A 16,224-nucleotide genomic window follows, 5' to 3' on the forward strand; every position below is an offset into this window, starting at 1 on the left:
AAAAATATGTTTTCATCTCTTTTGGGTAGATAACTACAAGTGGAATTCACTGTGTTTTGTTTTGAAGATAAGTTGTTTTTTAAGATTATTTATTTCAAAGTCAGAGTTACAGAGAGAAAGAGAGGGAAAGACAGATCTTCTACAACATAATGTGTATAGATGTGAATATAAAGATAAAATTGGGTGGCTTATTAGCAGTTCTTTTTGTTTTCTATTAATCATTTTTTTATGAAAGGAAGTAGAAGCATCTGTTAATTGTCCAGTTATATTGAGGTTGGTGCCTTAGTATGTTGGTCTGTATTTACATGTATATAATGCTTCAGTGTCTTATGGAATGACTAAATATAGAATCAGATATAGATATGTTAGGAGCACACGTGACTTTAGTAGATTTAGAATAGGCCAAGATACATAATTTTACAGCCTGTCTTGTTTGTCTGGATCTCTGGTCCTCCTTATGAACCACTGTGTAAGGCCATCCTTCCAGGTTTGTGCACACACTCTTCCTTGTAGTACTATATGGACTTTGAGAAAAATAGATAAAGCTTTCTTGGCCTTTGAACTTGTTGTTAAAAATGGTGAAGGGTAGCCTAGGCAAGGCTTTTTGATTCTTTGAAGGTCCAGGTAGCTTGTATATGGAAAAATTTAATTGAAAAATATATATATATTTTTAAACTAGGCTCAACGAGAACCTTTGACAAGAGCAAGAAGTGAAGAAATGGGGAGGATTGTACCAGGACTTCCTTCAGGCTGGGCCAAGGTAAAAGTCAAGCTTAGCACTAAAATAAATAATGTGACTGTGTTCCTAAAATAAATTTTTATTTTGTTTATCCTACATGACTTCTAATGCAGATTCACATCTCTTTCCTCATTATATAGGACATAGCTCTTTCCCCTAATTAAAGCAGGATGAAATTTCTCAATAACCAACCTGAGGTTCTGGCAACCTTCATGAGCATTCTGGCATTTGTACTTAGAAGGAGTATATCACTTTTAAACCTAATTGGGAGTTTAATTATAAAAATGATTATTGACATTTTATTTAAATGAATCTAAAAGTAAATTTAGCAATAGAATACTTTGTAGTGATTTGTTTTTATAGTGGTCATTTTTGGTTTTTGACCTTTTGTTTTTCTTTTCCATCTAAGTTTCTTGACCCAATCACCGGAACCTTTCGTTATTATCATTCACCCACCAACACTGTTCATATGTATCCACCGGAAATGGCTCCTTCATCTGCACCTCCTTCCACCCCTCCAACTCATAAAGCCAAGCCACAGATTCCTGCTGAACGAGATAGGGAACCGTCCAAACTGAAGCGCTCCTACTCCTCCCCAGATATAACCCAGGTCATCCAAGAGGAAGAGAGGAGGAAACCAACAGTGACTCCAACAGTTAATCGGGAAAACAAGTAAGACTGTCATAACTTCTAGAACTGGAATAACTTGTTGTATTTTAAAACCTCTGACTCTGAATATATCACCATATTAATGTCAGGGAGTCAGAAACTTCTGCGGATGGCTATACTGCCCATTTGTTACCATGGAGGAAAAAGGGCCTTGGTCCTCTCCCATGTGCTGACTTAATGTTGTTTCAGAGAAGATTATCATAAGTATCGACGCAGATATGCAAATATATTATGTTTTAAAGCATCATGACACAGACTACCCACAGGCTTTTCCTAGAATTCCTGTGGCCCTGAATCTCCCTTTGTGGGCCGTAATTTACAGGATTGTTTAGTTTACGTTGTTGTAGCACTCAAGGTCCAGACATTTCCCTTCAGCCAATTAGATGAGAGTGAAGTTTTCCTATTATTAAAAACAGCAAGCATTATAGTCTCTCAGCCTCTAATCTTTACTTTCTCCCTCTTTCCTTCACTATGTTGTGCTATTCTGTTCGTAAGTAAAGTTTCCCAAAACAATATCTGATTTGCATGTGTTCCTGGCTTCATTCCTTTCTGAATCTTCTAATGTTCCTCTTTGTGACTGATGGGGTTATGAAGAGGCAATTTTTAAGTCTACATACTTTTTTTTTTTCAAGATTTTATTTATTTGAGAGGTAGAATTATAGACAGTGAAAGGGAGAGTTAGAGAAAGATCGTCCATCCATTAATTCACTTCCCAAATGGCCAAACGGCCAGCACTGAGCTGATCCAAAGCCAGGAGCTTCTTCTGGGCTTCCCACATGGATTCAGGGGCCACCCACTACTGTCCCTGTCCATTAGCAGAGAGCTGGATCAGAAGAGGAGCAGCCAGGACTAGAAATGGTGCCCATATGGGACGCCAGCACGGCAGGTGGAGGATTAACCTACTGTGCCATGGCGCTTGCCCCAGTCTACGTACTATTTCAGTCTGTACTCTTAAGAGGAGTAGGTGAAATAGAAGTCTGGTCTTCCCTTCATATCTTCAGATTTTACATCCCCAGATTCAGCAAACCATGGATCAAAATACTCAGAAAAAAATATTGCATCTGTACTGAATGTATACAGACTTCTTTTTCCCTTGCCATTATTCCCTAAACAGTACAACATCTCTTTACATTGTATTAGGATGTATTCAGGTTTTAAGTTATCTAGAGGTGACTTAAAGTATACAAGAGAGTATGTATGGTTATATACAAATACTATACCATTTCATAAAGAACTAGAACATCTGTGGATACTGGTATTAATTGGGGGCCCTGGAACAGATACTAAGAAATGACTATATAAATAAGTGGCTTTGTTTTTCCATTTACTACATACAGTTTAACTGCTAAGAAATTCCAATTAGTCTATGCTTTTGACTCGTTTAGCATACATTCCAAGAAAGTAGTTGATATTTCTTCCTCCTGAAATCACTTCCCATGCCGGGTGGGGATCTAGTTGAAGAAGCTCTTTAAAGTTCTGTGAATCTAGGGCCAGTGGTGCGGTGCGGTGCGGTGTGGTGGGTTAAGTGATCACTTGCAATGCTGGTATCCCATATCACAGTGTTGGTGTGAGTCATGTCTTCTCTGCTTCTGATCCAGCTCCCTGCTGACAGGTCTGGGAAAACAGCAGAAAATGACCCAACTGCTTGGGCCCTTGCCACCCAGTGGGAGACCCAGATGGAATTATGGGCTCCTGGCTTTAGCCTGACCCAGCCTTGGCTATTGTGGCCATTTGGTGGGTGAACCAGCAGACTGAAGATCTTTGTCTGTAGCTCTCTCTAATGCTTTGCCTTTCAAATAAATATAAAATTCTGTTAATCTAGTTACAGATTTTAGGATTGATTATAACTGGTGAGATTTTATTCCTTCTTCCATCATCATTCTTATTAAATCTGGTTAACTTGACAGTGTTTTTGGGTTTTTTAAGATTTATTTATTTATTTATTTGAAAGTTAGAGTTACAGAGAGAAATCTTCCATCCACTGGTTCACTCCCTGGATGACAGCAGTTGGGGCTGAGCCAGTCCAAAGCCAGGAGCTTCATCCTGGTTTCCCATGTGGGTGGCAGGGGCCAAAGTACATGGGCCATCTTTTGCTGCTTTCCCAGGCCATTAGCAGGGAATGAAACTGGAAATGGAGTGTCTGGAACACGAACCAGTGACCGTATGGGATGCTGGCATCATATGCAGCAGCTTTGCTTGCTGCACCACAAAGCAGGCCCTTTCACAGTGTTTTATCTCAGTTGCAGTGCATGTGTTTTTTTATATATGTTGAACAGGGGAAGACTACGTCAGTGCATGTACTTGAGCATATGTAGAGAGAGGGGTGAAATACAGTTTAGTCTGTTCTCAGTATTCCTTTTAGGAGTGAAAGAATGCTAGAAATCAGTAAGAAAAGAGATCTATCCATTAAAATCCTTAGTGCTGCAGCAGTTGTAGTAGTTTCACATAGAAATCAAAACACTAAATAACACAAGTCTTGGAGGCATTGTCTAGTTCAGTGCTGTCCAGTAGATGCTTCTGTACTGATGGAAGTGTTTTTCATCTTCATCATCCAATATGGTTTGTGGCTGTTGTGAATGTGGTTGGCACAACTAAATAACTGCTTTTTCATTTTAATTACTTAATTTGAATAGCCACCCACAGCTAGTCAGCACAGCCCTAGTTTTTAGGTAAAGTGCCCAGATAAGTTCTGTCTCCTTTGATGTCTACTCCACAGTAATATACTTTTTAGATTCCTTGTTTGGTATTGTGGTTGAGTTCAGACATTTAATAGTGCTAAACTTGCTGGGAACACTAAAGAAATTTGAAAGTATCTTCTCTGTTAGAGCTCTAGTTCAGCTCTAGTTAGAGAATCTAACTCAGGGAATCTCTAAGAACCATATGACCTACATAAGAGGTTCAAGGTATATTTTTTGGGAGAGGGTCCCAGAATACAGTCAGTGTTAACCCAGTACCTTAGGAGTCAACATATTAACTATTCTTCATAAAGTTCGTGAGAAAGTGTTTTGGGGGAAAAAAAGTGGATTTCAGAACTTTTTACATCAAAATAAACATCTTTTAGTTACATTTTCCATGAACTTTTGAAGTACCCCCATACAGTACTGTGGTGCAGGTCCTGAATTTTTTACCATTTGTAGCATAAACCTTAACTTCAGATGCCCTACATTTTAAGACATCTTATGTACTTTTGTTCTTCAGGCCAACAAGCTACCCTAAAGCTGAGATCTCAAGACTCTCTGCTTCTCAGATTCGGAACCTCAATCCTGTTTTTGGAGGATCTGGACCAGCTCTCACTGGACTTCGTAATCTAGGAAATACTTGTTATATGAACTCAATATTGCAGTGCCTATGTAATGCCCCACATTTGGCTGATTATTTTAACCGAAACTGTTACCAGGATGATATTAACAGGTAAAAGAATCTTTTTGCAATGTAGTGTTGAAAGAATGTTCTAGCCATACTTACTTAGTACATTTTGTGCTGCTATTACAAAATACCCGAGACTGGATATTTATGAAGAACAGAAGCTTGTTTTCTCATAGTTTAGCATGCTGTAAAGTCCAAAATCAAAGTGTGGCATTGATTGGGGCTTTTTTTTTTTTTCTGCCTCGCCACATAACAAAAGGTAGACGTGCAAGAGAGGACAACTCCTTCCAAGACTTTTTATAAAGGTGCCTAATTCCACTCACAAGGGAGTATCCTCCTGTCCGAATCACCTCTCAAAGGCCTTACCTGTTACTACTATCACATTAACAACACCTGCATTTAGGAGGGGACACATTTAGACCATTGTACTTACCACACAGTTCCAGAGAAGTTAAATTAGGAAAAGAAGAAATAAGCTTTATTTTTTGAAGATTGGTTTATTTGAAAGGCAGTATAAGAGAGAGGGAGAGATCTTTTCCATCTGCTGAGCTAGACTGAAGCCAGGAGCCAGGATTCCTTCCTGGTCTCCCACTTGGGTGGAAGAGGCCCAAATATGTATGTCATTTTCTGTTCCTTTCCTGGGCACATCAGCAAGGAGCAGCATGAACACAAAGCTACCTCTGATACGGAAATGCCAACATTACAGGCAGTGGCTTAACCACTGGGTCATAATGCTAGCCCTCCCCTATCTTTATTCTTAATAGTATAGAGAAAAATCCAATTCTGATTAATAAAAGGAAGAAAGCAGAGTCTCACTGTCATTTCTGGCGCTGGTTGACTAGGAGGCAGCCCAGTAGGGCTTGCAGCGAGTTAGAGGGGTATGAGCAAGAAAAAGTTCAGGTGAGTGGTAGTAAAACTGCAAATAAATAAATATTTTAGTGTAGGGCTATAATATGTGAATAGTTTAATGTTGACATCAAGAACACAGTGTACCTTAACTTTTTTTAAAGATTTATTTTATTTATTTGAAAAACTGAGTTACACAGAGAGGTAAAGACAAAGAGAGAGGTCTTCACTCCCCAAATGGCCGCAACTGCCAGAGCTGAGCTGATCAGAAGCCAGGAACTTCTGTTGGATCTCCCACGTGGGTGTGGGGCCTAAGGACTTGGACCATCCTCTGCTGCTTTCCTAGGTGCATTAGCAGGGAGCTGGATCAGAAGTGGAGCAGCTGGGACTCGCCGGCTCTGCAGGCGAGGGCTTAACCCACTGTGCCACCGTACTGGCCCCAGTGTACCTTAACGTTTAAAAATATTCTGTATTTTTTACTTTCAGGTCAAACTTGTTAGGGCATAAAGGTGAAGTGGCTGAAGAATTTGGAATAATCATGAAAGCCCTGTGGACAGGGCAGTATAGATACATCAGTCCAAAAGACTTTAAAATTACCATTGGGAAAATCAATGACCAATTTGCAGGATACAGCCAGCAAGATTCCCAAGAACTTCTCCTGTTCCTTATGGATGGTCTCCATGAAGATCTAAACAAAGTAAGAAGTGTGATTTTTCTAAGATGCAGAGGCTCTTCAGGGTTACTCAGAACAACCCAGGATTTTTTTTTTTTTTGACAAGCAGAGTTAGAGAGAGAGAGAGAGAAAGGTCTTCCTTCCATTGGTTCACTCCCCAAATGGCCACTACGGCTGGTGCGCTGCGCCGATCTGAAGCCAGAAGCCAGGTGCTTCCTCCTGGTCTCCCATGTGGGTGCAGGGCCCAAGCACTTGGGCCATCCTCCACTGCCTTCCTGGGCCACAGCAGAGAGCTGGACTGGAAGAGGAGCAACCGGGACAGAACCAGCACCCCAACCGGGACTAGAACCCTGTGTGCCAGCGCCACAGGCGGAGGATTAGCCTAGTGAGCCGTGGCACCAGCCCAACCCAGGATTTTTTAATAGCACTTTTATAGCAACTTAAAATTCTAGTTGACCATTGTTCATTGGTAGTTTATTCAGATATAGTTACTTTATATTGAAAAATGGAACTGTAAAACATCTTATAATTACAGATTGAGTGTACCTTATCTGAATTGCTTGGGACCAGAAGTATTTCAGATACCACTTTTTTTGAGCTTGGAAAATTTGCAAATGCATAATGAAATATCTTGGGTATGGATTTCAAATCTAAACACAAGATTCATTAGTGTTTCATATATGACAGGCTTCAGAAGTTCATAGAAATGCATATTATGAAAAGCTATGCATGGCTTTCAAAAATACTCTACACCAGAGTCTTTTAAATCCCATTTTTCCATAAACTTCTTGAAGTACCCTTGTATACCTTATACATACAGCCCGCCAAGTAATTTTGTATTTTTAGTGCTCCTTAATTTTGACTGTGACCCATCACATGAGGTCAACTATGGAGTTTTTTTGCCTGTGGTGCCATGTTGGTGCACAAATGGAGTCAGAATTTAGAACATTTCAAATTAGGGATGTTCAATGCATATTTGAAAAGTATATACAATTGGTATTAATAAAGCAATATTAACAGGATATATTGCTAAGAAATTTGCAAATGTTTATACAGTTGAAGATACTGTTTGTGAAACTAAAATCATAAACTTGATTTTATAAAAGATTAGCTATAGGCAACCTGAAGATCTTAAATATACAATAATAAAGACATCATCTTTACTAATTATATGTTGTTTACTATGACCTTATTCTTTTTCCTTAGATTTTACTTATTTATTTGAAAGGGTTACAGAGAAAGAGGGAGAGACAGAGAGAAATCTTCCACCTGCTGGTTCATTCCTCAGATAGTCTTAATAGCCAGACTGAAGCCAAGATCCAGGAGCTTCTTCCATTTGGGCCATCTTCCGCTGCTTTTCCCAGGCCATGAGCAGGGAGCTGAATCGGAAGTGGAGCAGCCAGGACATAAACTGGTGCCCATACAGGATCCTGTTGTTGCAGGCAGAGGCTTTACCCACTATGTCACAACTCTGGCCCCGTTACACTTACTTCTTTCCTTTTTGATTTGAGAAGTAGAGTTACAGACAGTGAGACAGAGAGACAGAGAGAAAGGTCTTCCTTCCACTGGTTCACTCCCCAAATGGCCACAACGGCTGGAGCTGTGCCGATCCGAAGCCAGGAGCGTCCTCCTGGTCTCCCATGCAGGCACAGGGACCCAAGCACGTGCGCCATCCTCCACTGCTTTCCCAGGCCATAGCAGAGAGCTGGATCAGAAGAGGGGCAGCCAGGACTAGAACTGGCGCCCATTTGGGATGCTGGTCCCGCAGGCGGAGTATTAACCTACTGCGCCACAGCGCTGGCCCCTACACTTACTTCTTCTTTTTTTTTTTTTTTAATTAAAATAGAGTTTATTAGCTTTTCTTTTAATATACCTACACTTACTTCTAAAATCATTACTTCATGTAACCAAATGACTCACATGAATATTTATTACTGAGGCATGTATCTCTGCATAAATGGTACCTTTCCATTTGTATACTACAGCTGCTTTTAGCTTCACGCTGTCATCACTTTCAGATACCTTTGAGAACACCATTCTTACCGCTGAGCAAATACACACACATACACGAGTGTGTGTGTGTATACGTATTGTGTGTCTATGCATCGATAAAGCTAGGACAACAAATTACAACTTCCTGCTTGTATTCCTAATTCCCAGATGTATGTAAGATGTCCTCTCTTCGGCTGGCGCCGCGGCTCAATAGGCTAATCCTCTGCCTTGCGGCGCCGGCACACCAGGTTCTAGTCCCGGTCGGGGCACCGGATTCTGTCCCGGTTGCCACTCTTCCACGCCAGCTCTCTGCTGTGGCCTGGGAGTGCAGTGGAGGATGGCCCAAGTGCTTGGGCCCTGCACCCACATGGGAGACCAGGAGAAGCACGTGGCTCCTGGCTTCAGATCAGCGTGGTGCACCAGCCACTGGAGGGTGAACCAATGGCAAAAGGAAGACCTTTGTCTCTCTCTCTCTCTCTCTCTCTGTCCACTCTGCCTGTAAAAAAAAAAAAAAAAAAAAAAAAAAAATTAGAGATTCCAGTATGTCACACCTTTACGATGAAGCAGGTTTTTGGTTTTTTTAGTTTGGCGGTTTTGTTTTTGCAACACATAACTTTATGAGAAATATGAGTGATTCTAAATCTGCCAAGTGCTTCTTTTCATTATTAATGTAAAGTTTAAATAATCTTATTTCCAGGCTGATAATCGGAAGAGACATAAAGAAGAAAATAACGATCATCTGGATGACTTCAAAGCTGCAGAACATGCTTGGCAGAAGCACAAGCAGCTCAATGAATCTATTATTGTTGCACTTTTTCAGGGTCAGTTCAAATCCACAGTGCAGTGCCTCACCTGTCACAAAAAGTCAAGGACATTTGAGGCCTTCATGTATTTGTCTCTACCACTAGCATCCACAAGTAAATGTACATTACAGGTAAGTTTAAGGTTGAAGGAAAATGGTTTGCGGATAAAAATATTGTCTATATACATATAGAAATGTACTTTATTGACTACTTTATTTCTGGTCATTACCCATATAAACATAGGTAAAACTCATACATATATACTGCTTTAATTGGGCCTATGTAGATTATTAAAGATACCTTCCTATTAAATATTCTCAGAGTTGGTCAAGTAGTTTGCTTTTAAAAGTTTATATTTGTAGGACGTTTGGGAAGTTATGTATTGACTTTAAATTGGATCTACTTTTTATAGGCATTTGCTTTATATAAGGATATTAAATTAATACTTTGTTTTCCAGATAATAGTGATACACTTTATATAACCTTGTTGGTGCCTGCAGTCTTAGCCTCCTCAGAGTCATTTTCTCCAGCAAGTCTTCCCTGCCCCAGCCAGGTCAGGGCAGGGCTCTGTCCTGTGTGCCACCAAGAGCACAGTACTGCTTCCTTCCATCACAGGGAGCACTCAGCACACTGAGTTGTGGTCTGCACTCGTCACCAGATCCTGCACTTTGTGAGGGCAGAACTCCAAGTTCACTGCTCTGTCTGGTGTCTGCAGTGCTTACTGAAGGGCTGCTGTCTGATACTGTGTTGAAGAAAGGAATTAATGTGTATCTGACGACTTGTTTTTTCCACCAGGATTGCCTTAGGCTATTTTCCAAAGAAGAAAAACTGACAGATAACAACCGATTCTACTGCAGCCATTGCAGGGCTCGACGTGACTCCTTAAAAAAGATAGAAATCTGGAAATTGCCACCCGTGCTTTTAGTGCATCTGAAACGGTAAAGGGTGAAGTTTTCTGCCTGTCCAACAGACTTGTAGCTGTGGGAAATCTAAGTCCTGTGGGGCTCAGAAAGTTCATGGAAAATTGTTTATTTTGGTACAAAAAAAATTGATCCATGCCTAGTTTTGTCATAAAACATACATGTTTTTCAGAAACTTATTGAAGGCCTCTCCTATGCATAAATTTCACAGCTTTCTCTTACCACAGTAAACATCTTCTAATTCTGTTTCCACAAGCTCTTTCACAGCCTCTTGAGTTGTCCTGCCTGCTAAGGATATGTAACAAATGTCTGGCTGAGGTAGCTCTAGGGACATGGTGAGACTATTGGTTCACCTTAGTATTATGGTACCAGAGCAAAACCACACTATTATTTCATGTAATTCCATGTGATTGAGTTTCTAAAAATTATTAAAGCTTAATTACTGCATTTCATATATAAAAATTTTAAATGATTGAGCCAGTGCTATAGCTTAGAAGTATCCACCTGTGACACAGAGGCAGCAGTTCAACTCCCAGCTGCTCCACTTCAGATCCAGCTCCCTGCAAATGTGCCTGGAAAAGCAGCACAGAAGGGCCCAAATGCTTGGGCCCCTACACCCATGTGGGAGACGGAGAAGTTCCTGGCTTCAGATCGACCCAGCTCCGGCTGTTGCAGCCATTTGGGAAGGAACTAGTGGACAGAGGTAGAGGACCTCTCTGACTCTGCCTCTCTCTTTCTGTAACTCCACCTTTCAAGTAAATAAATCTCCTTACTATTTAAAAAAAAACAATTATAATTGATTTTAAAAGGTGAAAATACATAAAAATAAACATAGTATAATTTTCACACAAATGGGCAGATAAAATTTAACATTCAGCTAGCAAACCAGCCATCCCAGAACAGATTTAATCATGTTGGAAATGAATGATGATTTAAGTGTAGTTTTAAAGATAAAAAGTTTTCAAAAGATTTATGTGTTTATTTGAAAGAGCAGCAGAGAGGGAGTGAGAGATCTTCAAAATGTCGGCTCACTCCTCAAATGCCTGTAATAGCCAGGAACTCCATCCAGGTCTCCCACAAGGGTGTCAAGAATCCTAGGAACTGTAGCCGGAAGCTGGATTAGAAGTGGAAGCAGGACATCCCAGGCACACCGAGATGGGATGTGGGCATCCCAAGCAGTGGCTGTGTCCAGTGTCCGCCTCATAAAGATAAAATGTGTTAATGATGCCATGGCAGATCCTTTGCCTTGATGTATCTGTGGAGTGATAGCTTCGAGTTGACTTTTTGAAAGTTTTACCTTTTTGTTGAGAAAAATATTTTTTGCTTCAAAGAAAGCATTTCTCTTATGTTGAATTTTTGTTTTGTCTTGTTGGCAATTCTTAATTAAATGCATTAATTTTAACATTGACGTGTTCAAATTTCTCAATGTAAATTTTTTGTGACAAAAGCTTTGTCACTTTTCCCTTTTTCTCAAAGATTAAGGAAGTATTAATATTCTATAAATGATTACACATTTGTTCTATTAAAATTGAATGTTGACTATTATTCTTGGTAGACATACAAAAATATGATTCAGACTTCACTTTTTAAAATAATTGTGAATAACTGTTACACCAGCCAGCTCTAAGTGGTGTCTATTCTGGCATACTCTGCTCCTTTTAAGAGTGCCATTATTTCAGTCCCTTGTCTACCTGTGGTCAATTTCTGGCTCTCGTTTCCCCAGAAGTACAAGCTTCAGTCTAAAGCAGCTCTTTCAGTCTTGCCTCTTGCTTTTGTGGGTTTCGCCTCTGTAGAAGCTTCATCTAATATTTGTTGCTGGCTAGAAATCTAAGGACCACAGTGTGGTTCTGCCTGTCTTTTTTACCCTGAGCATGTCATTTAATGTTCATGCACTTCAACTTGCTGAAATTAGAAATGAAACCAAATATCCTTAAGGACTCTCTACTAGTAAAATTCTGTATTTAAAATGAATTTTATGGTTTATGTTAAGGAGTAAGATTTCATGCTATCTGTCTTTGTCAGTTTAATTGCTGTAATATTTTATTCTGCAGTTTTTCCTACGATGGAAGGTGGAAGCAAAAATTACAGACATCTGTGGACTTCCCATTAGAAAGTCTTGACTTGTCACAGTATGTTATTGGCCCAAAGAACAATTTGAAGAAATACAATTTATTTTCTGTTTCTGTAAGTATCTTCCTTAACTGAAGACTTTTTCCACCCAAAATAGTGTTAAAAAAAAAAAAAAAACAGGAGTTTTGAGTGCTTCTTTGCCTCCCATAATGAAAACAATATAAGGCTGTGAAATTAGATATAGTTTAATTAACAATTCAGTTTGAATTGATTTTCTGTCTTGTTTGGCTCAGAATCACTACGGCGGACTGGATGGAGGCCACTACACTGCCTACTGCAAAAATGCAGCAAGACAGCGGTGGTTTAAGTTTGATGATCACGAAGTGTCTGATATCTCTGTTTCTTCTGTGAAATCTTCAGCAGCTTATATCCTCTTTTATACTTCACTGGGACCACGAGCAACTGATGTAGCCACATAAGGAGACGTAGGTGATGAGCTAGTTACCTTGTAAAAGGCTCAGCAACACAACTCTTGAAGTGCTCATAAAGGTAATGGATAGCTAAAGCTGGCCACTTAGAGGAGTTCTAGGACAGGAGCTGTGTTACTAGCACCATTTAAGTCAGCTCAGCGCTACTATCAAAAAACGGACAAATAACACCTAACAGGTATTGCAGTAAGCATCTCTTACAGGTACCATTTATTTCAAAACTTTTTTAGTCTGCTCCAAAGTTAAGATAATTAATTAGCTAAGCAAGTATTACTCTGCTGGCCTAAAACCCCTTGTAATTTCTATTTTCCTTTTCACTGTTATGGCCTTTTCCATTTCTAATCCCAGCTTGATCCACCATGAATACTCTAGAATGATGTAAAGCAGACAGGAATGTATGTGGACATATTTATTGCATACTTGCACATCCAATCAATGTACATAGTTTAACATGTGATCCTTTTGTGAAGCCTATAACTCAGAGGATTGCTTTTTTTTTTCCCCCCTTATTTAACCTATTTTAAGTAACTGCAGTGCTTTCTTAGGGAAATGACAGGGCAAAGCTATTTTTTTGTTGGCTTAGGGCTGTATTTGTGCACTAAATCTTTAAATCTTTATTCTAAAATATAAATGGAAACTTTCTTTAATTTTTTTAAAATGAGAATTTCATTTACACCTACATTAAAATCTTAATGGATAAAACATTTTAAACCCTAAAAGCGTTCTGTGTTTGTTATATTATCAAATATAGGGCAGTGGAACCATAGATTTCATGAGCATGTACACATTTTATTTCACCACATTGCTTTCTTTTGTATTGAGGCTTGATTCCATTCTTCCTTCAATGTCACACCAGAACTACATAGCACATAGGATTCGCAGAACTGAAAGTCAGAAGTAAAATACCCCATGACCCATTCTATCCTTAAATGTTATTAATAATATTAATTCCTAATATTAACGTAAAAAGGGATAGGAATCAGGCATAAAGTTGCAAAGTGAATTACATTATGTACTACATCTTTACAGAAAGATGTAATAAAACAGATAAGTTCCTTTATCTTGGGAATTTGGTTGCTATAGATAACAAACATTCCGTATAAATACATTCTAAAAGTGCCTCTGAAAGATTCAGTCAATGTCGGCAGACACTCAGGGAAAAGATGAAAGAATGGGTTTTGAGTGGTCAAGCTTTTCATGGTTTCATTAGCCTTCTTGGCTAAAGTGTAGCATTTAAGATCACATTCGTAAGCTTACATAACCATTTGAACAAAAATTATTTTTGTTTAGCTCTATAAAGTGTCTTTGGAAAATCTATTGAACAAGCCAGCTAATAAACATTGAATTTGAAACCTGAACTTGGCATGTCATCTGCAGTGCTTTGAAGGCCCCATCCCTCAGCATTTCGTTGCTTGCACGAGACCTTTTCATTGAGCTCAGGAACCGTCGTCTTTTCTGTAGCCTTGTCTAACAGAGGTTATGTGACATGCCAGAAATGGTTGAAAGCATTAGCGATACAAGTAAGTTTTAAGAGTTTAATGACGAAGCAAAACTCCACCACCAGATTGCTCGTTTTGCAGTTTTCAGGAAACACCCTTTGCCTAGCGTGTGCCTTTCCGTGTAGGTAGAGAGAAAGGCTGGCAGCTGTAGAACAGGAGATAGGCTGTGGAGGTTTGAACTGAAGTGTCGGGAATCTCACTGACGCGGGTGTCGTCAAAGCTGTACCAGGCCTGAGCAACTGAGTTCTTGCAGAAAGCAGTGTAGTGGCCACCGTCCAGATCACCAAAGTGGTTCTAGGGGAGGAAGCAACGTCAGACTTAGTATTCACATGCCAGTACTCTAACGACCAGAACAAAAAAGAGGCCCAAGAAAACTTTGTGAATTCTTTTTATCCGCGTCTTTACTAACCCAATAAAAATAGTTTGAAACAAAGACATTGGGATGCTTACTTCCAAGAAAGTGGCATGAAATAAAACAGGGGTCAGCAGCCATAGCCCAGAGCCAGCCAGTGGCCTCTTTTGCATAACCTAATAGTTAAGAAGGGGTTTTATATTTTCACATGTTTGGAAAAAAGCCAAAGAATAATTGCAAAATAATTACTTGTGAAAATTATATGACAAATATCAGTGTTTTTAAAGTTTTACAGTCATGTTTGTGGTTTTCAGTGGCTGCTCCAAGTGCTATATTAATAAAACTGAACAGTTGCAACAGTGACCACGTGGCCTGTAGAGCCTAAAGTATTTAATGTCTGGCCTTTTACATAGTAAGTCTGACCACTGGTGCAGAAATGGGCTTGTCGGGTCAGGCCCAGATATGACTTACGGTATACAGAGATTTTAGGAAAATTACTTCTGTTACCTTTCTGAGCTTCAATCCTCTTCCCGCCACCTCTGTTAGTATGTGGTAATAAGACTTAATATGTCTTAAATAGCTGTTTGCGGATATCTCATTATAGTACTAGCAAATAGGAGGCACTTATTAAATGTTCTCTTAGACCTTCCTCTTCTCCACCTTTGCTTGTTCTGTATCTGACATTGAAAAGATCCAAGTTCTGGTCCTAGTCCTTGCCATGCAACCTTAAGCTGGCACTCTTCAGCATCCTTATGTAAAAAAAAAAAAAAACCAACTGCCCATAATAGTGTGATATATGAGAAAAACAAAACAACTGAAAGATGTGAAGGACTCAGATGAGGAAGTCATTGTCTGAAGTACTTAGACTACAGCTGGAGAATTTTAGTCAGCTTTGATAAATTAATGTTAAAAAATGTTTGACATAATGGAAGCATTTCCATCAATTAGGGCACACAGCTGAAAGCCTCACTATTAAACTAAAGGCATACTGAGTAAAATATAGTAGACACCCTTTGAGCTGTAAGCTGACTTCAGTCTCCAGGACCCCAAGCAGAGGAGATAGTGTGTGATTGAAGCCTTGCGACTGCTGGGGAGTAATGACACTTCCTGGTCTTTGTAACTTGTGTGCTTGGGTTTTAAAGGTCACTTAAGAGCAGTGGACATAACGTAGGCCAAAGCCAGGACCCTTACAGAGATTCAGCCTCAATGAAAGGATAAACTAATTGGGCAGAAGGCAGTCTGTCCACTAGTACTTGTGTGAGCTGGAACTCTGGGTACAGAGATTAAAAGTCATTCCTAGGAATTTGGTACCACAGGCCTGCCTTCTCATTTGAGGCCAGAGGAAATAGTTTATTTTGCTTGATGCACCCCAACTTAGGCTGCACAGGATACTCTCAAAGAATTAAATTTATAAATTAAATAGTACAGGCCGGTGCCACGGCTCACTAGGCTAATCCTCCACCTTGCGGCGCCGGCACACTGGGTTCTAGTCCCGGTCGGGGTGCCGGATTCTGTCCCGGTTACCCCTCTTCCAGCCCAACTCTCTGCTGTGGCCCGGGAGTGCAGTGGAGGATGGCCCAAGTTCTGGGCCCTGCACCCCATGGGAGACCAGGAGAAGCACCTGGCTCCTGCCATCGGATCAGCGCAATGCACCGGCCGCAGCAGCCATTGGAGGGTGAACCAGCGGCAAAAAGAAGACCTTTCTCTCTGTCTCTCTCTCTCACTATCCACTCTGCCTGTCAAAAAAAAAAAAAAATTAAATAGTACATAGAATTAGAGAATGAGTAAAGTAAAACTGAAGCTAGGG

At 40.0% G+C, this 16,224-nt stretch overlaps 2 protein-coding genes across 8 annotated transcripts in view; one reads left to right on the top strand and one right to left on the bottom strand.

The window, feature by feature from the left end:
* USP8 (ubiquitin specific peptidase 8) overlaps window positions 1-13,271 on the top strand; it is a 147,681-nt gene extending 134,410 nt beyond the window's left edge. For all 6 annotated transcript variants that reach the window (XM_062205892.1, XM_062205896.1, XM_062205895.1 and 3 more), the window contains 8 exons: window positions 680-760; window positions 1,149-1,411; window positions 4,607-4,819; window positions 6,107-6,317; window positions 8,983-9,219; window positions 9,884-10,026; window positions 12,060-12,192; window positions 12,372-13,271. In XM_062205892.1, coding sequence (XP_062061876.1) covers window positions 680-760; window positions 1,149-1,411; window positions 4,607-4,819; window positions 6,107-6,317; window positions 8,983-9,219; window positions 9,884-10,026; window positions 12,060-12,192; window positions 12,372-12,557 — 1,467 coding nt within the window. In that variant the 3' untranslated portion in view covers window positions 12,558-13,271. The remainder of the gene's footprint in view (window positions 1-679; window positions 761-1,148; window positions 1,412-4,606; window positions 4,820-6,106; window positions 6,318-8,982; window positions 9,220-9,883; window positions 10,027-12,059; window positions 12,193-12,371) is intronic.
* Window positions 13,272-13,350: 79 nt separating this feature from the next.
* The window catches only part of USP50 (ubiquitin specific peptidase 50), a 39,391-nt gene continuing 36,517 nt past the window's right edge, over window positions 13,351-16,224 (bottom strand). For both annotated transcript variants that reach the window (XM_062205907.1, XM_062205908.1), the window contains exon 7: window positions 13,351-14,359. In XM_062205907.1, the coding sequence (XP_062061891.1) occupies window positions 14,168-14,359 (192 nt within the window). In that variant the 3' untranslated portion in view covers window positions 13,351-14,167. The remainder of the gene's footprint in view (window positions 14,360-16,224) is intronic.

Source organism: Lepus europaeus, chromosome 11, assembly GCF_033115175.1.
Source record: "Lepus europaeus isolate LE1 chromosome 11, mLepTim1.pri, whole genome shotgun sequence".
NCBI lineage: Eukaryota > Metazoa > Chordata > Mammalia > Lagomorpha > Leporidae > Lepus > Lepus europaeus.